The 23321-nt window shown below is 45.3% G+C and overlaps 1 protein-coding gene across 3 annotated transcripts in view; it reads right to left on the minus strand.

Annotated features, from left to right (window-relative positions):
- ZZEF1 (zinc finger ZZ-type and EF-hand domain containing 1) overlaps positions 1-23321 on the minus strand; it is a 3309810-nt gene that overhangs the window by 1865814 nt on the left and 1420675 nt on the right. For all 3 annotated transcript variants that reach the window (XM_069614719.1, XM_069614718.1, XM_069614717.1), the window contains exon 26: positions 337-577. In XM_069614719.1, the coding sequence (XP_069470820.1) occupies positions 337-577 (241 nt within the window). The remainder of the gene's footprint in view (positions 1-336; positions 578-23321) is intronic.

Below are 23321 nucleotides of genomic sequence, written 5' to 3' on the forward strand. Positions count from 1 at the left end.
TGTGAATCTTCAAAGAAAATACGATGAGATATATAATACCCAATTTAAAAATAAAAACTAAGGATTTGTACATCCAGAATATGTTATGTGTGCCCTGATGGACACCAAGGTGTTTGGCAAATTGTTAACATCTCCAGCACTACTTTTGGCATAGTCAGTAGCTCATACTTACTTCATGGGCCTAAACTGAAGTTCTTTGCTGTACACTCAAACATAATTTAGACTTGCCACTGAGTAATCAATTAAGTAAATCACAGTATTTACATGTACATAAAGAAGTCGAAATTATACTAAACACACTAAAGCAGAAGTAGGATTATAGTAATATATGGTTACCATATTTTTGGAGCTTCTCGAACAAGTCTGGAGTGAGATACACCAAGGCAGCAAAGGTGGAGTTCACAGCTTGATCAACAATCGTACCACCAACTATATCAGACTTTGGCAGCTGTTTCCTACAGGTCTCTAGCAGCCTTTTGAAAATCTCAGAATTAGGGCCAATGAAATCCTTGTTGGGGTCTGAGTTTGCAAAGTCGAGAAGAAAGTTACGACAGTTATCTGCATGAGACTTCTTAGTCTGGAAATAAAATAACAATTTTAACATGTATTTACATGTTACAAGTTGCAATGCTTTTATCTTATCACAACTCAAGCAGGGCTACATTTAAAAGTACTTTTAACACATTTTGTGAAGCTATTTTTGTATTACAGACTAACAGAAATGTTGGAGGTGTAGAAAGAATTGATAAATGCATCCTGTACATTTTACAAATAAGCTCTCATTAATAAAAGGCAGTATTCAATTGCAATGCAGTATATAACACTTTATTAAATAACATTTTAGAGGCTAACATGCAGGTGTACTTTTCACAGTACGACTATCAAAATTTACCAGGAACGCAAATGCAATTCCCAGAATTGTTTCCGTTTTATTTCCATAACTCATTATCCAAGAGTGCAGGTAAAAAAAAAAACTCCAGAGGGCGTGGCTAGCCCGGGACGCCAGCGGATGCATCCCTGAGGAACTCCTGATCCCGGGTCCCGTTCTTGCCTGTTCTGCATCCCCCATGCGGTGATCTAAGCCCTGAAACTATAGGCATAGTACCCACCAAGTAAGGGGCACAGCGGGCGACACATTGTGGGGTTGAGAGCATTTAATACTTATAGAACACTCGCCCCGTATCCTGAGGCTGCCCGCAGTGGGGCAAAATGTCGCAAACCACAACGGCTCTGTCCCTGGAGCCGAAAAAGCACTGAGTAAGCGCAGGGGGGCACAGAGCGCTTCCGATGGGAGGCGGGTCTACACTTCCCGAGGAGCAGTCAAGGCAGCAGGAGCGATGGATAGGCCCCGGGCTCGAAGCCGGGAGTTAGGGAAAGTGACAAGAGGCAAGTTTTAAGGACCGCGGCGGGGCTCCATGCGGTCGTCTGCCGAGACAGCTGATAGAATCCTAACAGCTGCCGCCCGAACACACAAGCTATAACCCAGGAGCCTGGTAAGCCAGCGACTTCTCTGGATAAAAGAAAGTCCTGCTGCAAAGGTGAAAGTGAAGTTACAAGGAAGCAAACTTCAAAGCGCAGCAGAGTCAGGGGGCGGGGAGCACCCCAAACAGATGGTGGAGAATAAAGGAAGGGAGGAGAGGAGGGGAAACCCGCGCCCTGAGTGGTGAATGGTCGTGGAGAGGGGCATATGGGACCCCCCCCCAAATGTAACAAATCCGGGGGGCAAACTCCTCAAAGCATAACAAAAGAGGGCATGACATAAGGCAGAGATGTTTTTATGGGAGGGCAAAGGGGGCACTTGCCCAGGGCCCCCACCTTGGAGGGGGCCCCACAAGGCTAGCTTATTGTTCACCAGTCTTAAATAGCAAACGCCAGGATATTTTATAGGGTGCTGCTGAGGCTCTAAACCCATTGCCTTTCTGTATTGGCAAGTGCATTCTGCCTTGATAAATTCATCATGTATTGCTTTCTGTGTTCACTGTGGTATACATTGTTTGTGTATTGCTTATCCACAACTCTGTAGCATTCTTTCCTTCCTGTGAGAATTATGTTGATCATGTGCAATAGGCAATTTTGAAATGCATATTGATAAATTGAGCGCCACAATGATTCAGAAGTTAGCTCAGTGTGTGAAGCACCCATTGCAGAGATATGTGTTCATATGCAAAATTAGAATATCACATTCCAGCAAGGCTGGCTGAGCCTTTCCTATGACTGAAGTTTATAAACCTGCCTGCATATGTACTTGGTTTTGCAGAACAACATTTGCTAGTATCAGCAATGTACCAGTACCAGATAGGGGTTGCTATAAAAAAGGGGTTGCTATAAAAACTAACATATCATCCGTATGGCGAAGGTCTAGAAATTGGTTTGTTCAGATGGGGTGTTGGAAAACCAAGGCAATCGCCTCCAACAATGGCATAAACTGTTAGTCCAAGAGGTGAATAAGTATCCAAATTCAAGACTATGGAACGACAGCTTTCATGTTTGTATCCTGGATTTGCCAGCAGATGATACAGTGGCCCAGGTCAAATCATCTAATATATCTTACATTACTGTGCTGTGAGGTTTTCCTTCTTGCATGCTGCTGGTATAGTTTAGCCCATTACTTGATCTTTATTCTTATGTAGGCCATTTGGGTGAAAGGGTTGGTAGACAGAAGAGAGCAGACCATATGTTGCAGGCCTCAGGCAAGCATATTTTAAGGTCTGCTTGTTTGACACAAAAAAAGTTTCGCTTTTTTGGTAAAAGTCAAAGGATTTTATGCATGTTTATGAATGAAAATGTCACAAGCCATTGTTTTGGAAGTATTTAAAGCTTTAAAATACAAAAGACAAACCCAGATCAAATTTGTTAAATCACATCGATTGGTATGCTAGTTCTTATATACTTCCCTTGTTGATTGAGAGAATGAAGCTAGAATCATTCCTATTTTGTATAACACCCTTCTATAATATTTTGTTTAAAAATTGTCATGTTTGGTAATGTGATTTGTGTACTTTCCAAGTCAGTTTTTTTTTATTTTTATTTTTTTATTAAAAGTTGTTTTATAAGTTTGATTAACAAACATTTACAACATCATCACATTCAGTTTATAAAATCAATTCATATAAAAATAAATGTGTTCGTTAAACTTCATATTACATATTCTAGTATATATACAAAAAATAGAGCAATTTCATACATTTTTATACGTATGAGTTACTAGAAAAATTTACTTAAAAAATTATTTCATTTTTCTTTCTCATCTAGTTCCAATACCAATTTTTCAAGAAATGCACATAATAGAACAATTACTTTCATTGAGTATCCCCACATGAATTTTTTCCAACACCAATCCCTCGCTTCCTGCGTCATACCCAGCACATTCGGTCCAATTAGCGTATATCTCAAGGGTTCAAAATGTTCACAATATAAGGTGAGGTGTTTTAAGTTTTCTATCCAAATTTTGCCCTCACAAAATCTACACCATGGGTTCTGTCCAACTTGATTATCTTTTTCCCATTTAATAGTTTTCTCAAAAGTATGGAACTGATTAAGTTTGAATCTCAGATACAGATCTCTCTGTTTATTCGCCGGAAATTTAATCAAATAGGCTTTGCGAGGTACTCTCGATGTTGCGATTTTTGCAGCTTCAGAGTATAATCTTTTTATTTGCATTTCCTCTATTGTTACTAACCAATCCTGCTCCTATAAGCGTTTCTTTACATATCCCGCGCGGAATTCAAGATCTATTGGTTTTAAACCACATTCAGCAAGTTTCTTTATCATACATTTTGAAAACACCAGCAACAATGTAGGAACACGATTCCCAATCATAATTAAGAATTCCTCATACAATGACTGTTGCGGCGGAAACAACATCTTCCCATAATTTGTTAGCTGTCGCCAGTGAAACCTGGTTGATAAGGCGGAGATTCCCAACTCCTGTCGTAAGATACAGTTTGGTAGTGATTTTCAGAGTCTCAAAGTTGATTTCCACAATTGCCCTTGGATTTGATCTAATATTGAGTCTATGTTACAAAGACATAAATCAAGTCCATAAAGTAGAATTGCTTCCACTTTCAGCATGTAGAATTGCAAGAGTGGTTCCATTGAAAATTTACAATGTTTCATGAATACCATCCGCATTTGTGTGGTTAGAACATTTTTTTTAACGTTTAGATTTGCAAACCACATTTTTCTTGAGGGTGAATCAATTACATCATATCCCAAGTATCTGATGTTTAATGCAATGGGCATGTGGATAGCATTTATAGACCATTGCATTTTGGGAAGTTTCTTTTTCATGTTTTTTAGTATGAAAATACTTGACTTCTCGACGTTGCATGTTAAGTTGTTTTTAAAAAGATAAGCTGCAAATATTTCCAATTTTCTTTGTAAGCCATATGGGGTTCGGTCAAAAATCAGCACATCGTCTGCAAATGCAATCCATTGGATAAGCAACTGTGCCAATCTTGCTGGATAACTTATTTCCGCATTCCATATTGCCTCAATGTCAGAGATGTAGAGGTTAAACAGGGTAGCTGCCAAGTTGCAACCCTGCTTAACCCCCACCTCAGTTGGAATCGGCACAGTTGTGGAGCCAGAATTGTTAATGCGGACCAAATATGATGTATTTTGATGTAATTTGGCCAACATTGCAATTAGATGATGCGGAATCCCCATTGCATCCAGCTTTTCCCAAAGAAGAGTCCTAATGACGCAGTCAAAAGCTGCTGTTAAGTCCACGGATGCCATATATAGTGGACCGGTATTTGGAATATTCATTTGGGCGATTAAATGCGTGAAAACGGTCGCATTCAAAGCAGTTCCCATTCCAGCACGGAAGCCGATCTGAAATGTCGAGAGGATAGCTCGTTGTTTTATGATCGCCTTAAGCTGTTGTAGCAACAAGATAGCCAGGGTCTTGGCACTTGCGTCAATCAAAGCAATTGGACGAAAATTGCTTGGATTTGTTTCGTCACCTTTCTTATGAATCGGAACTATGACCGATTGGAGCCAAGATGAAGGAATGGTAGATGAGCGAGAAATCTCATCAAATTGGGTTTTTAATATCGGAGCCCATAATTGGACATTTTCTTTCAATACACATGGTGGAATGCAATCCGGGCCAGGAGCTCTTGATTTATTCAGCTTTTCGAGTGCCCATGTGATATCCTCTAGTGACCAACCCTCAAATTTTTCCAACGATTGGTCATTAAACTTAGCGGCAAGTACTTTAAATCTTTCCGGTAAAGCAAATTTTTCTTTGTAATGTTGTATCCATGTTTCTGCACTTATACTAGAACTTTGTTTCACCATTTGTTGGAGATCATTACCCCTTAGGAGTGACCAGATGGAGCGCCTGTCATTTCTACACAATGAGGCTATCATTGATTGATTCGTTGAGTTATGAAGGTAGATTCTATAATTTTTTATGTTATTACCATATTTATTGAGTACCTTTCGTTTTTGTTTATGATAATCAAGGTTAGATAAACCCATTCTATTTAATTGCGAAATTTCACAATTCTTTTGTTTCTTTAGGATTGCAACTCGAGTGGCCAATAGATCAACTACTGGCGGCTTTGTTATTTCTTTTGCTTTTAGCAAGGCCAAATATAGGAGCGCTATTGTGATGATTATTGAGTTTTGTATTGTAGATGAGACTGTTACATTTGAGTCATAATCATTCCTGCAACTATATGCAAGCATCTTAATAATAGCATTTAGATTTTTACAAGTTTTAGTATTCCATCGTAAGGAAGCACCTGGTCGATCTTCCAAAATAAACACACTAAATGGATCTAATGGCAAGATTGGAATAATTAGTTGAAAAGCTGCATATAAAATACAATGATCACTCAATTCAATCGTCGCGATCTCTACTCCCTTGCAACCAGATGATAGTTCCCCAGATACCGCAATGTAGTCAATACATGAAGATCTGTTGTTTCGGGACCAGGTGGTCACCTTTCCTATTGCAAGAAAAGGTAGTATGTCTATATTCCAATGCTTAAAAAATTGATGAAAGCGTATTCCTCGTCTCCTACTGGACAAGAATTGACTTTGTGGGTGAATTTGAGTTTCATTTAGGGGAGTTACATGGCAATTTGAATTAAAATCTCCTCCTATAATTATTTTTGCATAAGGCCATTTGCAGAAAACTTCGTCAAGCAAGGAATCCAGATCATTCAATAGTGAATCCACTGCGGTACCCAATGGGTTAAAGTATACTGATACTATTAAGATATAGTCCATTGATGATAGTCCAGTGTTAATCACAATAGCAATGTAGGATGTTGTCATACAGGTTAATAACAGGGAGTAAACAAGAGCAGTATTTACCAAAATGGAGATCCCCCCTGATGGTCTGCCTTTGGGTACTCGTGTCGCAGGCATGGAATATGCCATGAAACCTCTAATTTCAAGTGGTTTAACGGCCATGGTTTCCTGGCATAACACTATGTCAGCAATTTCATGCGGGGCATATCTAATTGCCCACATTTTCAAGTTTTTTAGTCCTCACAAGTTCCATGATATTACTCGAAGGAGCTTTTTGCTACTACGAGTGATCTATAATTGGCCCCTCCTTTCGATTCCCTAATATTGCCGGTAGCCAAGACCAGTCTTTTGATAAAGCAGAGATAGCAACCAGCTGTGCCAAGACTGCCGTATCCGTTAAATTATTTACATTGGCAGTTGGTGCTTGGTTATTATTATTTGTGGTAGTATTTGAAGGAATGGTCTCATTGAAGGTTTTAGCTTCATCAATTGTCTGAATTTGGAAAACAGCCAATCCCAGCATTTTTAGCTCTCGTCTGTGGTTCCAAATCAATTCAGCAATTATTGGAGATTGAAGTTCCAAAACCATCCTGTAATTTTTTATGGATGGAAGAGTGATCCATATGATGTCATTTGAGACCAGCGTTCTTAGTGCTGGAATTTTTTTAAAGGACTGCAATATAAAGGATCTATTCAGATCTTGGTCTCCATTAATTTCCGGTGTACTGATCCAGCCCAAAATACTTGAAATTGGCTTTACATACATGGATTGATCCACAGATTCCTCCATTGCCAAAGATTTTTTCGGCACCACCTCATCGTTGGCGTGATTGGATGATTGGTGGCTATGAGTTGCGTATTTTTTTCCAGAACCAGACAGGTCAGGTATCTCCCAATGCTTTGTCGTTCCGTTTTCCTCAGATTGCAAAGAGGGTACGTTTTTTGTTATATTGGATGTCTGCGCCTCTAACTGCGGGGCCTTTATTTTACACTTTTGTTCAGCCTTCAGTTGAGGAGTGATTTCATCGTTATGCTTCCCCAATGATAGCCCACTGTCTTCTGAGGAATCTACTTCTGTGATTGTTCGTTCAGTAGTTTTCTTGTTGGGAATTGGTTTGTAGAACGCTGATAACAAAGACTGTTGAGGAGGACAGTGAAGCCGCAAATTCTGTTTGGCCGAAATGAATTTATCGGTCACAGACACTTGGTTTATTTCGTTGTTAGGAGCGGCATTCAATTGAAGTTGCAAAGCAAGGCGACTTTCAATAGTGAGTTCGTCCACATCAATTGTTACGTCAGATTCTGTATTGCCAGCAGAGGCATTAATGTTTGCCTCAGTTGGCTTTACCTTAACATTCAATTTTGGATCGAGGTTAAGATTTTGTTTCTGATTTGTTTTTTAGTTTGTTTTTGGTTGAAGTTTTGCATACCTTGTAATTTCTCATTGCGTAAGTTTAATCTATTTACTGCACGGGTATGCAATCTTTTTTGTTTGCGTGATAGAAATTGTTTTTGACCTTGAGGCTCAATGTGTACCTCTCGTGGGGGGGGGGGGGTTCGAAATTCACAACTTCCCTCACATTTTCCTCATTTATTAATTCAATCAAGTCGGATGGACTATCAGGTGATTGATCAGAAGCTTTATTCTGTTCAATGAACTGGTTAGAACCATTCAATTCTGGTTGCAGATCATTAGGTTGATTAAAGAAAAGTAATTGGTCAATTTTCTCTGCATGAAGCGTTACCATTTGGCAAAGCTGTGCATGTGAGTAAATTCGTATCGTGTCTACATTTTTTGGTGCATTCACAATCTGGGCAAACATCGAGGGAAAACTATAAACTGGATCCCCCCCATTCCCTTTTGAAGGATCCTGTGGCTCACTAAGGTAATTCTCTGTTTGAGATGCTGTCGTGACAGTGCATATGCAAGGAGTACTAGGCGAGTAACAACCTTTTTCCTTTTTGTAATTCTCAGCAAAAATATAACCCTCCAATTTGTTAAGTTTAGAAGATATTCCGAGCAACGCTGTTTTTATATCACGAAGTTCGTAATGCATGTACTCGTGGCCCTTGTCAAGTAAGTTGAGAATCCTTGACATTACGGGGTAGGAAGCTTCAAAGATCAGGAGATCCTCCACATCGGAGGATGATTTAGGTTGGAAATTCTCATGAGTCTCGATCTTCGGCAGTTTACTGTGAGTGGAGTCTCGCGTGTCCGGGGAAGAACATACCACTCCCCCTTTAATTTGAGAAGGGCCATCATTACATAAGTCTATAGTGACCTGATTGGAGGCGGAATTTTCGATATCATTATAGGACTTAGCAGTTTCCGGTGCTGAAATGCGTGGGATATCACAATGGAGATGTACTTTATGCTTGCCAATTGGCCGTACTGTAACTGGTGTGGACGGGCCATCAGACATTATGATCCGTTTCTCCAATTCCATTAATACCGCAGGAGCCAAGATCGAAATGTCAGATGGTGGACCTATATTAATGTCTTCCATGCTGCCCAAGGCGTGATTAATCACTGTCTCTGGGACACTTAAGAAACTTCTTCTTGTTTTAGATGGATTGGCGAGATTCTCATGCTTATTAGCAGTACTACTTACATTTATTGGATTGTCATTCGCGATGGCATTAACATTCGTGATAGCCTTATTAGTTCCGTACATTTCATCCAATTTCTTCATTGTAGCATCAATGTTACGTTTTTTTGGAATGATAATCTTTTCCTTTAGCCCGCTCCGTAGTCGAGAAGACATAATTTTACATACAACAAAAGTCGAAATTTTTTTTCGTGAGCAGTGGTCGATCGCGAGCCGGGCTTTTAGCCAACTCTTGTTTTTACAATATAAAGGTGCTAGCCTCTAAACATTAGGGTCTACCCCCCGAGTTATAGAAGGATAGTAGCACGTGCAGGATTAGATTATTATCGCAATACCCCTGCTTTCATAAAACTGTCACTCCTGCAAGTAAAATTTGATTGAAGAAGGGTATCTAACCAGCAAACCCTAAACGTACCTTCCAAGTTCCCAAGTTTAACGCTTCCAGCGCACCGCAAACAGCAAACAGTACTTGATTCGTACTTGGCGGTGCGCCCGCGGTGCGCTGTGAGCAGTGTAATTGAAGGCACAGAAAGAGGCGTTCCCCTACACCAGGCGGAGCCTCCGCTCCGGAAGCAACCTTAACAAAAAACGAACAGCTATGGGTTAGTGTTCAGCGTGTCAAAACTGCACTAGCAACACACTCCAATTCTATGCAAGTCCACAGTCCCTAACAACAACAACACAACTCCACAATTATTGGAGCGGTGTACCTACTGTGCACACTGAGTGCACTGTGCACGCCCACAACCTATACCGCCCGCTTACTAGTCCAGGCTGGTGGATACCGTGTCTTTAGAATGGGGTGTTAAACAAAAAGTCACCTAGATCCTGGTAAATCAGGCAAAGGCTGGTGTAACAGCTTGAGACGTCCTCCAGTCGGCAAGATTTTTCACGGGCTTGAGCCTTCAGCGAAATCCCTCAGAGTCAGCGAAGTCGGGACCACGGCAAACTCAGCAAACAGGGCGGCAAACTCAGCAAACAGTACTTGATTCGTACTTGGCGGTTTTTTAATAAAATTAGATTGTTTTAGTTCATGGTAAGAACTGGAAAAGAAAGTGTTCAAATGCAGAAATTGCAGAGTTGGCATAAATCCCAGATTCTCCCCTTCACCCTTTAACCAATGTGTGGTCCTGTGCATCTCATTTAATCTTGTATTGCCTAACCTCTCAATATTGCCTGTCCCTAAACCTTTCAAAATTGCCAGCCCTTCCGAGTGATTTCCTTCACATGGTATGATCTTCATAAAAGCCTCACTCACAGTTTCACTGTGTTAATAGTGAGCATATTTGTATTGCACACCACAGGCATTTGTTCCTTTGATATCTAATGGCTACACTATTTGAAAACCATATCCCACTTCTAATTTCAGTCTGTCTGGATAAAGACACCTTCCTAATCTGCCTCCACTATCCATGCTAGTGTATGTGTAGCGTTCTTCTTTCCAATTGGTGGTCTCTATCCAGGCATGAGCACTTTTGCATTCTGTGAGACAGCTAATGTGAGTTCTCTGTCTATTATGGGTTACATGTATCTTTTACCTACGGTCCTGCACTAATACTACATCTACCTTCCTGGGTGCTATTGATAAAAAAAAAGTATCCTTTATGCACTAGAACAGTAAGCTCTTTGTAGACTGCTAATGCTGGTCTTCAAATGCTACTTGTTTATCATTCTGATTAGAGCAAGAATGGAGAGGGCAAGGGGACCTAAAAGGGAGTAAACGTGCTTATTTTGCTGCGAGACAGCATATCAACCTATAGGATGTGAGCGCGATGGTTGGGGGGCGCGACCAGTATTCTTCATTCCTTAATTCCTTTGGTTTGGTGGAGGGGGAGCCCGAAGATGTCCTTGCCCAGGGCCCCAAAAGTGCTTAAAATGGCCCTGATATAAGGCAAACAGAAGCTGAGATGACAGGTGGACCGAGAAAATTGGCGGAAAAGCATGCAACAGTGACATCGATCTAGTGTCAGACAGATCCGTCAGTGCAGCCATAAGGACAACTTAATTTGGAGAGGAACCGAAAAGGTCAAATAAAAGGCACTTCAGCAAAGCCGAAGGCTCGGCGAGTACGGGCTCAGTCCATTCCCCCGGCACCAGGACAGAAGAACGGAGGGTCGAAAGACAAAACAAGGGCATATGCCCTGGGAAAGAATGGCGGCCAAACAAACAACGAAGCAGAAATGCCCACAATCAGGTGACATCAAGGCCCTTATGATGGGCGCAGAGACACCGAAACAGAGCCAACAACAGACCAGCGCACAAATCCACTCACCCCCAAGTGCTCACCAGGAGGAGGAAGATGCCTCCACTTAGGAGATCAGATTTGCACGCCATGCTGCAAGAGCTGAAAAAAGACATTAGAGAGAGCACCGTAGACCTAACAAAAGCTATCTCAGACATCAACAAGAACGTCACAGCGGTGGAGAGACGAGTGTATGAGCTGGAGACGGTAACATGTGAACAACGCCATGAACAATGGCGCAAAGGTAGAGGAGACGGAGCGGCAGGTGCAGGCTATCCAGGATAAACAAGAGGATACAGAGAACTGGTCGAGACAGAACAACATTAGAATTAGAGGGGTTACCAAGGCAATATCACATCGGGACCTAACAGAATACTTGCAAAGTCTAGTCCAGTATATTGTAGGCGCTGAAAGCGACCGAGAAATAGTGTTGGACCATACCCATCGGGTATACTCATTTCAAATGAACAGGAATCTTACCCCAGATGTCTTGATCAAGGTACATTTGTACCAAGTGAAAGATTAAATTTTAAAAGAGTAACGTAAACAGGAACCAGTGAGGTTCCGGGACACCCTGCTGGTCCCGTTTCAAGATTTGGCACAGGCAACTCTAGCCAAGAGAAAGCGAATGCGATTGGTGACCAACTGGCTGCGCACAAACATCAGATATTGCTGGATGTTCCCATGCGCCTTACGCTTTGAGTGGCAAGGACAACAGTTTACGATCTCCAAAGAAGAAGAAATGGCCGCAATGATGGAGGAGTGAGAGGAAGGGAGGGAGGTCCAATGAGCTGAAAATAGTCCGAGGTCAAAGAGGCCACTACCCTAAGGGGAAGTAAAGAACACCGGAAAGCTGCCATACGAAATGTGACACTAAGAAGGAAAGAGCACGCTGTTATGAAACGGTTGAATGCTGGGCGGGGGAGGGGAGAGAGGGATGGTAGTGAGAGGTAGTAGATCCCAGTGGATGATGATTAAGGGAGGATGGGGTTGCTGGAAGGGGGGGAGGGAAGGGGAGAGAATGGTGGTACTAACATCACATTCAGGAGAAGGGGGTAATGAAAGAAGGCAAAGGAGGGATATGAACCAGAATAGGATGACGACAGATTTACATATGGTATCCCTTAATGTCCTAGGCTTAAATTCCCTGGTCAAAAGGTGTTCCACCCTGAGGCGGTAGATAGAGTTACATGCCACAATAGCCTGGCTACGGAAACTAACGTATTATCGAAGGACGAAGAACGCCTCAAACACAAATTCTTCCTTAAGCAATTTTAAGGAGATTTCGCGAAACATTTTGTACACAAGGACCCAGATGGTAGATACCTAGTGTTGGGGGGCCATTATGGGGGCAATTAGTAACGTTTGTAGGACTCTATGGCCCTAATGAAATACAAGAGCGGTTCCTGAACAAAGTATGGCAGAAAATGTCTGGGTGGTGTGTGGGGGAGGTACTGATAGGTGGGGACTTTAATTGTTAGATGGACCCACAGATGGAGAAGACCCTTCCACCATCACAAGCAGATGGCAGACACAGACAGGCTTTACTACCCCTAATCAAGACCTGGCGATTCCTCCAACCCCAAACAAGGGCTTACACACACTATTCAGCGGTTCATAAAGGCTTTTCCCGCATAGATCTGATTTTAGTCTGACACACTCATCCCGCAGGTGACAGACATACGAATTGAAACTAGATACCTCTCAGATCATGCTCCGATGGTTTTACATCTGGAACCCCTGGCAGTGGTACCCCAGAGAAGGAAACCGTGGTGGCTAATCTCCTTATTCTTAGAGACCCTGTGGTTAGAGAGCACATTGAAGAAACCCTGAGGCATTACTTTAGGCAAAATGATACAGATGGAGTGAACTGGGGAATGGAATGGGACGCTAGTAAGGCGGTTATGAGGGGCGAAATTTTATTGCACAGACAGCGGCTTACATGAGAGGGAAAGAACAGGTGAGGCGGGGTCTAGAAAAGGAAGTCAAAGAAGCAGAGGAATTACATAGGGTTAAAGGATCGACGAAGGAATGGAGGACCCTGATGAAGGCTAGAGCCAAATTAGAAGTGGACTTAGTAAATATATCGGCGCAATCACTGATCCAGTCTAAGCAGACATATTACATAAAGGGGGCAAACAGATTTCTGGCGGCAAAACTTAGGAAACAGAGGGCGAAGAATTTTATATTACAGTTGAAGAATAAGGAATGGGATCTGATTAGAGAGGAGGGAGGAGGGAGGAAAGGTGGCGATCATTCGGGATTTCTACTCCAGGGCATTAGCGGGAAAGGATTTCAAAAGGCGAATCAGGAGGAATTCTTGGGAAGACTCAACCTGCCGCAAATGAGAAGACAACAGATTAATGATGGAGGACCCCTTTACGGAGGAAGAAACAAATAAAGCAATAAGCTTGAAATAAAGCGCAGGGCCCAGAAGGGTTTGGGAATGAATATTATAAAACGTTTCAGACCATCTTAACGGAACCCTTGACTAGACTATTTAATCATATAAGAGACACCAAGGGAGTGTCAGGGGATTTGTACGGACGCATCCACAACAATATGACTGTTAAAACCAGAAAAGGACCCAACCCTGAGTTCCAGTTACTGCCCAATCTCGTTAGTGAATGGTGACGCTAAACTGTTTACTAAAGTCATCTCTCTCTGACTGTTGGAGATTCTCCCTAAAATCATCCACCCGGACCAGGCTGGGTTCATAATGGGCAGACACACCCACAATAATACCCGTAGGGCTGTGAATGTGATAGAATGGGGAGGAAGACGGATCTGAGGGTCTCAATCCTGGCATTGGACGCTACGAGAGCATTTGACAGCATGGACTGGAACTACCTTAGACTCACTTTGGCGCAGATGGGGTGCGGGGAAACTTTCACGCGGATGGTTATAGCTAACTTCCAGTCCCCCTCTTCGAAAATTCAAGTAAACGGGAGAACCACAGAACCCATACCTATTCGGAGGGGCACCAGGCAGGGGTGTTTTTACCATGGCTATGGAGCCTCTTGCACACACAATTAGGGAGGACCCAACAATAAAGGGAGAAGGGTGAAAGGGTCAGAATATAAGGTGGCATTGTATGCAGATGATGTATTAATGTTCATACAGGGAACACTCTACTGAAGGTTTCCGCGCTCATGGAAAAATGTGCAGGGATCTCGGGTTTCTGTGTTAACCTTGCGAAGTCCAAGGTCCTTAATGTTATGGAGGACCAGGCAGAGATACTAAATTGGCAGAGGGCCAATCAAGGAGATTTTGGAGTGAAGTCACCTAGAATATCTGGGGGGTGAAGCTGACCCCCACACACAAAGGGAACTTTAATGCCAATGTCCCAAGCCTCCTGGGCAGCCTCAGGGAGGCCCTAAAGAGATAGGATCTGCAGGAGTTATCCTGGATCACAAGAATTATGGCGGTCAAAATGACTTAACTAGATTTTTATATGTGGTGGGCTCCCTCCCACTATGGAATCCTCCCCAAATGATAGCACGACTACAGAAAGAGGTATCACAGTTTATCGGGGCGGGGGGTGGGCAAGAAACTTTGAGTAGCCAAGAAATTCTTGTTTATATGCCCAGGAATTTGGGGGGGGTGGCAGAGATTTCACACTACTTGGAGGCAGCCCAACTTGCACCAATGCTACAATGGTCCCAAAAGGAAACTGAGGCAAAGAGGGGCGGGGTGGAACAACAGGCTACAGAGAAGCTGGAGGGGGGGGGTCTACTAGAATCCATAAAAATCACTCTCCGCTACTGGGATAAAGCAATACAGGCTAAGAAACATTGCACAGGGGGAGGGACCCTCACTCCAATGTGCTTTAATAAAGATTTCACACCAGGAATAGGCCTGGGCATTTGGAAAAAATTGGGAGGGGCGTACTACCCTGACTTTGAAAGATTTTTACCAAGGCGGAATACCTATACAATTTTAAGCGTGCAAAGCCAGATTTTCACTAGCTGAAAGTGAAAGATTCCACTATGTGCAAATAAGGCACTGGGTCACATCCAAGGAGTGCAGGGAGGCGGCCAACAGAACAGCAAGGCGTCTGGAACTTACAACGAAGGAAGGGGTCCTGGAGAGGGGCATCTCAAGGCTGTACCGACTTCTGGATGGGGCGGAGGTAGAAGATGGGCTACAAAACATGGGGGATGGAGACATGATCTGGGGAAAGTCCATTTCGGAAGAAGAATGGGGCATATTTGGAGGAGGGCACTGTTAAGCAGAAACCTGTGCAGTTCCCTCTGGGACCACTGCAAAAGATTTAAGACTACAGGTGTTGGCAGTAAACCCACTTGGTAGCAGTCTGTACCACACAGATTCACTGTGGTAGCTGTGGCTGAGCAGTCAGACTTCCCTCAAGAAGAGTTAGGCAGTATATAGAGGATACAGGATAGGTACAGAGGCACAGTGGTACAAGCAAACACTGACCAGAGCTAGGTGTAAAAGTATATGGGATACATTACTCACCGTAATCGTATTTCTGATGCTTGTATCTGCTTAGATTCACATGCTGTGCATAGGCCGACATCTAGTGGAAGCTGCGGAGTATTACAGTTTGTTTTTCGAAAGTCGAAAATGGGCGTCGACACAGGCGTGCCAGTAATACTATCCCTAGTGTGACGTCCACTGTACCCAAGATCCCTCACGCGTGTAGGATCCTCAGATTGTATTTTTTCTGACATGAGGAAGCATGAGGAGTAGCGTGAGTACAGATAATCCAAGCAGATAGACAGAAAGGTAAGACTACAAGCAATCATGCGCCTTCTCTCGGAGGGGAGGAAGGGTGGGTCGCATGTGAATCTAAGCAGATGCAAGCATCAGAAATACGATTACGGTGAGTAATGTATCCCTTCTGAGGCTTGTGGAATCTGCTTAGATCACATGCTGTGCATAGATTAGCGAGCAGTACCAGAACAAGGAGGTGGGATGTGAGAAGGGTCATGAGCAAACAGGTGTCTTAGAACTGCTTGTCCCACTTGTGTATCTGTCTTGGAATGAGTGTCAATGCAGTAATGCTGAGTAAAAGTGTGAATAGAGCTCCAAGTAGCCGCTTTGCAAATGGTGTCGAGGGGAACATTTGCAATGAAAGCCAGAGTGGCACCAATGCCTCTAGTAGAGTGGGCCCTTGGCGTAAAAGGCAGAGTCTTTTCAGAAAGAGAGTAACACAGCTGTATACAGTTGATAATCCACTTCGAGATAGCGCCCTTAGAGACGCAATCCCCCTCTCTGCCTGTAGCTATGGAGACAAACAGTTGATCTGTTTTCCTTAGCGGTCTGGTTTTATTTACATAGTATAGGACCGCCCTACGCACATTTAGGGTGTGTAGTTTCACCTCAGCCGAGCTTTGCAGGTTTTGGAAGAAAGCCGGAAGCTCGATGGACTGGTTTACATGGAACTTGGATATGAATTTAGGTGAGAACCTAGGGTGTGTGCGTAAAACCAGTTTGTCCTTGTGGATAGTAAAGAAAGGATCTTGCACTGACAGAGCCTGAATTTCACTGACCCTTCTTATGGAGGTAATGGCTACTAAGAAGGCCGTTTTATAAGTCAGGTGTTTGAGACTACTTTTATGCATGGGTTCGAATGGGGGTCCCATGAGCTTAGCTAGCACCACGTTGAGGTCCCATCCTGGCGGTGGGTTCGAAATAGGAGGGTGAAGTCTCTTTACTCCTTCCATGAAGGCTTTAACCACTGGCACTTTCCACCACGAGACCTTGTTATGGGATGTGGTGTAAGCCGAGAGGGCTACCAGGTGTACTTTCAGCGAGTTAAAAACCAACCCTGCATCCAGCAGGTGGAGCATGTATGTCACAACGTTGGAAGGAGTGCAATCAACCGGGTTGATTTGTTTATTCTGGCACCAGATAACGAATCTTTTCCACTTATCAAAGTAACAGTGCCTTGTATTTGGTTTCCTGGACTCCTTTAGAATGTCCATACACCTCTGTGGTAATTTGAGATGTCCAAACTCTATGACTTCAGGAGCCATGCTGCTAGGTTCATAGAGTTGGGTTCCTGATGCACTGTTTGACCCTGTTGCTGGGACAGTAGGTTGTACCAGGCTGGGAGTCTGATGGGCTCGCACACCGCCATCCTGCGTAGGTGTGGAAACCATGGTTGTCTCGCCCACATGGGAGCAACTAGGATGAGCGTCATCGATTCCTTGTTCATCTTGTACACCACCTTCCTGATGAGAGGAGTTGGTGGAAAAGCGTACGCAAACATCCCTGACCAGTTCATCCACAGGGCATTCCCTTGGGAGTCCGGCTGGGGGAACCTGGATGCAAATCCTGGGCATTGTTTGTTTTCGCTTGTGGCGAATAGGTCTATAGTGGGGAAACCCCACTGAGAGAAGAGATCTTCTACCACGTCTCTGTGAAGGACCCATTCGTGTTCTTCTGGGAGGGAGTCTCTGCTTAGAGCATCCGCTAGGGAATTGAGCTCCCCTGGAACATGTTGCGATGACAGGAAGATGTTCCGTCTGAGTGCCCATATCCAGATTTTCTGGGCAAGCTTGGACAGATTTGGCGAACGAGTCCCCCCTTGCTTGTTCAGATAGAACATGGCTGTCGTGCTGTCCGTCCTGATCTGCACCGACAAGTTCAGTAGATGGGGCTCGAACGCCTTTAGCGCTCGGAATACTGCCAGAAGCTCTAGCAGATTGATGTGGTTCTTGGCTACTGAGTGAGACCAGAGACCCTGAGCTGTGTGGTGGAGAAGGTGAGCTCCCCACCCAGTCAGGCATGCATCTGTAGTCACCACGGCTTGTACCTCGGGATCGTAAAAGGGTTTCCCCTTTGCGAGGTTCTCTCTTGTCCACCAGTGTAGGCTCTGTACGAGTGTTGGCGAAACGACCACTAGATCGTCCCAATGACCACTTGCCTGAGACCACTGTTTCGCCAACCATTCCTGCATGGGACGCATGCGCAGACGCGCGTGGGGGACCAGGTAAATGCATGACGCCATCATGCCCAGTAACCGCATAGCTTTGCGTACTGTTATCTGTTGACCTGACTGATAATGCGGAATTTGCAGAAGTATATTCCGAATTCTCTCTTCCGAAGGGAAGGTCAATCCTTTCTGAGTATCTAGGATAGCTCCTAGAAACTGTTTTGAGGTGCTTGGCACCAGACTTGACTTTTTCTCGTTGATAGAGAAGCCTAATTCGTGGAGGAGGTCGATAGTCCTCTGAATGTTTGACCTGCAAATTCCTGGGTTTTCCCCGTTATGAGCCAGTCGTCCAGATAAGGGTACACCGGGATTGCCTCCCTGCGTAGGTGTGCAGCCGCCACCGCCAGTACCTTGGTGAATACCCTTGGTGCTGAAGCTATCCCGAAGGGCAGTACCTTGAATTGGTAGTGGCGACTGTCCACCTTGAAGCGCAAGTACTTTCTGTGCGCTGGGAGCATGGAAATATGAAAATAAGCATCTTTCATATCCAAGGTTGCCATGTAATCCCCCTTTTTAAGGAGGGGGATTACCTCTTGTAGCGTGGTCATACAGAATTTTTGGGGCTTGACATACTTGTTGGCAGGCCGTAAGTCCAATACTGGGCGCATTGTCAAATCTTTCTTTGGCACAAGGAAGTAAGTTGAATAGATACCCTTGTTTACCTGGAGTCCTGGGACGAGTTCTATCGCGTCCTTTTCTAGCAGAATGGCGATCTCCTCGAGAAGGATCCTTTGATGCTCTAGAGAGTGCACTCTTTGTCGTGGAGGATGGTTCCGGGGACGCTGCAGTAGTTCTATACAATATCCTGCGGATACTGTTGACAGCACCCATCTGTCTGAGGTGATCCCTTCCCAAGCTTGGGTGAAGGTGGAAATGCGTCCCCCTACTGGGGTTGCGTGACAAGGGACCCTGAACTGAGCGTCACTGTTTTGGTGGAGGCGTGCCACCTCCCTTGTTGGGGCTGCCTCTGCCTCTTCCACGACCTCTCTTGTTACCCCTGCCGTAACTCTGGGTAGACTGCTGGTTGTTATTCCATTGTGTACCCTGTCCCTGGGCATAGTTGCCTCTTTGTGAATTTTGGCCGCGTGGGCGACGAAAATTACTGTTCCCCCTCTGGTTAGGGGGTTTGTTGGTAAGCTGGCCAAGGGATTTGAGAGTCTCATATTCATCTTTGGCATTTTTAAGTGCGTCTTCGACCGCTTTCCCAAACAATAGGTCGGGTTCCACTGGCTTGTCTATTAAAGAAGCCTGGGTTTCTGTTTTGAATCCCGACTGCCGTAACCACGCATGTCTTTTGATAACAGTACCTTCTGCTATCAATCTCCCTGCGTTGTCAGCGGCGTCGAAAGTTGCTTTTAAAATGCAACCAGGCACGGCTCTCCCCTCTGCCGAGATCCGAGCCAGCTGGCCCTTTAACGGTTCTGGAGCAGAGGCAATGAGCGCCGCGACTTCTTCCCATTGATGGCAATTGTAACTAGCCAACAGGGTGGTGGAATTCGCAATCCTTGCTTGGTAGGCGGACGTTGAGGCTACCTTCCTGCCAAACCCGTAAAGTTTTTTGCTCTCCTTGTCGGGAGGAGCTTCTGATGAAGATAAGGGCGTGCCAGCCCTTTTTCTAGTGTTGGTAACCACTAGGGAATCTGGTTTAAGATGTCCCCTTATATACAGAGGGTCAGACTGGGCTGCCCGGAAAATCTTTTCAATTCTGGGGTTGACAGCTCTGGTGAGGTTCGGATTCACCAGGGAAGGATCTATTCTTCGTTGGATGGATTTGAGGATAGGGATGGTCTGAGCGACCGGTCTTCTCTCTCCTACAAACTCCTCCGCGAAGTCCCTTTCCTCCTGTACACCGTGGGTGTCGATGTGGAAGTGTTCCGCTGCTCGAGCGAGAACCTCGTTAAGGAGGGGCTGGTTATCAACTGGAGAGTCAGTAACTGGGGCTTCGCTTTGTACTGGGGAATCTACTCTGTAAATTTCCTGCTCATCTTCTCCCTCCTCCAGGTCCTCATCCTCCGCATAGTAATCTGTCCTGGTTTGTTCTTCCATAATGTCAAACTCCTGGTCCTCTTCAGGGAAAACTTGTCCCTGGTAACTGGGGAGTGGAGTAGAATATGGAGTGGAGTAAGGCTGAACCTCGAAGGGTTCAGGTCTTTCGAACCGGGGCTTTTTACTTAGCGGGATGGGATCGGAGGAGCCTGAGGGTGTGGCCCCTTGAGGGTTATATGAAAGAAAGTGTTCTGGGTTCTTATCATAAAAATCAGCTAAGGAAGACATCCTAGACATAACCCTGTCTATGTCTTCACTGGACCATTCCCTGGAACAGGGTATTACTTTAGCAGGTGATTTATGGGACTTTTCCAGGGTAGACTTGTGTTTGCTTGTCTGCCTAGGGTGAGAGGATGGCTTTACAGGGGTGGAAGGCTGTGCTTTCCGCTGTTTCCCCCCCTCCCCGTGCGTGGAAAAATGTTTTCCCTGTCCCTTGGAGGCCCCAGAGACTTTCGACGCCTGGCGCCGAGGGTCTGGAGAGGTATCTGTGTGCTTCGGGCGTGGGGCCTCACTGGTGTTAACCGCGGTCTCGGTATCTTGGAGCGCGGCCTGGGGGTGGAAGTCGTCTTCGTCTCCCGACGATCGAACTTCCGTTAATGTGTGTAGCGAGGCACTCTTGGCAAGAGTGGATGATTGCCTTGCGTCGTGAGGCGATCTCGATCGAGAGCGTCCAGAGGACACCGAGTCGGACCGTTCTTTTTGTGCCTCTTTCCGGGAAGTCGACGTCGTCGAGGTCCGGTTGGTCTTAGTGTGTTTAGTGTGTGTTAGGTGTGTAGCGCTTGCGTCGCCGGGGGTCTTCCCCATAGCCGCCCTGCCGGACGACCTTCCGAGGTCGGGGACCTGCGCTCGTCGGCTGTCTTTCGACGCCGTAATGCCCTCGCCGTCCGAAAGTACGGCGTCGCTGCCATCGCTGAAGGTGCCCTCCGCTGCCATGGCCTCCTGCCTGGTGTGGTGGGCCCAACGCTTTGTCGAACGGTCCTTAAGTGTCTTAGGTTTAAACCTACTACACGCTCTGCAGTTCGCTTCGGGGTGATCCCTCGGCAAGCAGAGATTGCACGTGGCGTGCCTGTCGACCCAAGGGTTTTTGCGATTGCACTTGGGGCAGAATTGAAAAGGGGTACCCTCCATACGCACCTTAAGGCAGCGGGCTGCTAAGTGTAGGAATATATAAATGTAACTCTATATCAAGAGTGAAGAGTATGTACCACCCCCCACTCTCCCTACTTGTAAGGGCCGAGGCCAGCGGCCTACTAGGCCCGGGCCGAGGCCAGCGGCCTTCCGAGGCCCAGATCCGTCGTGCAGCAGTCGACGGTCGATGACTTCTCCAGCCGTCGTCGAGGTTGAGGGTCGACGTTGGGGTGGGGAAGGGAAAGAATAAGAATTATAATTATAATAACAGCAAAAGTATGGCTAAGGCCAGGGAACTCCGCAAGATGCTTCCGACCAGTATGGCGGAAAAAAACAATCTGAGGATCCTACACGCGTGAGGGATCTTGGGTACAGTGGACGTCACACTAGGGATAGTATTACTGGCACGCCTGTGTCGACGCCCATTTTCGACTTTCGAAAAACAAACTGTAATACTCCGCAGCTTCCACTAGATGTCGGCCTATGCACAGCATGTGATCTAAGCAGATTCCACAAGCCTCAGAAACTTATTTATTTTAAAGGCACACTCATAAATTACACTAGCACAGAAAAAGGTAAGTAAGTCAAAACACAGTCTCTATTACTTATATGTACATCCCTAGTCATTTGTTGGACACGTCTAAGTTAACACCACTTATTTCCAAACAGAGGTGAGCGCTTAACGTCAGATGGCACTCCAACAAGTTATTAGAAAAGGGAGGGAAAAAACAGAAGTAATGAAAGCAGCAGGGTAAAACACTTTTCACATAAGGTTAGAAAAGGCAGTCAATTGTGGAACAAGGAGAATTGGTTTGTGGCCCGCTTTAGAGAGAGCCAAGCGAAATTATGCCCAAGATCACACAATGTCACAAGTCTTTGCAGGTGAGTAGAAAAGGTTTTACTTGAATTTAGAAAAAGTTTAGTTAGGGTGTCCCAGGCTTACCCAGGTTCGAGAGCCGAGGGCTAAATCTACCCCGTACAATCGGTGGCAAGGGAAGCCGGGCGGAACACAGTACCTTTAAAAGTGGAAAGGATCCTCCAGCGGTGGTAGTTGTTCCTGGTAGTGGGTGCAAGTTGCGGCGTCGTCCAGAGGAAGAGGTGATCTCGACGTGGAGGAAAGCTGAAGGTCGTTGCACTACCAGGGATGAGACCAGCCGTGGAGTTTTCCGGTCACAAAGGATTTTACCCCTCTTTCGCGGTGGATTTAAAAAGTGGTATCCCGGTTGCGGGGTGCTTGGCACAGGCAAGGCGGCCACGAGATGCTTCGGGATGGCAAAAAGAAGGCAGCAACTGGTTGTCCCCACCAGTTAAGGGAAGGAGACTCTCCGGCGGGAGATCTCCTCTGTCGTCGGAAAAAGTGGTGAGACGGTTCCGCAGGGCTCCACCGGGGGTGTCGTCTTGGCAGGTCGGCTCGGCTTCTCCCTCTTCGGCTTCTTAGGTCCTGTGGCGACTTCTGAAGAACCAGTCCCAAAAACCCTGCTTTTATGCAGCAAACCCCCATTCATACAGCCTAGCTGTCACTCAAACATGCTAAGTGGTGAGCGGGGTGGCTCACCACTTGGGCCAATCACACCAGAGTGCGACATGAGTTGGCAAGGCAACTCAGTCCAGGGTGCCTAAACCCCCTCCCACACCCCCTGTGGTACCCAGACAGAATGGCACCACTGTGGAGGGCTTCTGTGCAGAAGCCCGCCAAAAGTGGAACAAAGGCTAGACTCGGGTTCAGGGTTACTGAAGTGAACCTAGACGCCATTTTGGCGGTGAGTTCTGGCAAAAAATCCCAACCGGTGACTTTATATTAAATAAATAAACCGGCGGTATCTTTAGCATTGCACCAAAAAGTGGTGCATTAAAAACAATGGGAAATCCCATAGGGAAATATTCCGGTGGAATATTTCCGTGGTATCCACTGCCACCAGCCAGAACTCGGCGAGGGGGGACGGGACAGTACCCCCTCGACAACAGACACAGGGGCAATCTAATTGCCCCTACCAGTACTTCCACAGTAAGATGGTTTGTACTGGTTAAGTTCCCAAGTTAAGACTAGTAAAGTCAATGGTGACTT

Source organism: Ambystoma mexicanum, chromosome 9, assembly GCF_040938575.1.
Source record: "Ambystoma mexicanum isolate Mex_15411 chromosome 9, UKY_AmexF1_1, whole genome shotgun sequence".
In the NCBI taxonomy this organism is placed as follows: Eukaryota; Metazoa; Chordata; class Amphibia; order Caudata; family Ambystomatidae; genus Ambystoma; species Ambystoma mexicanum.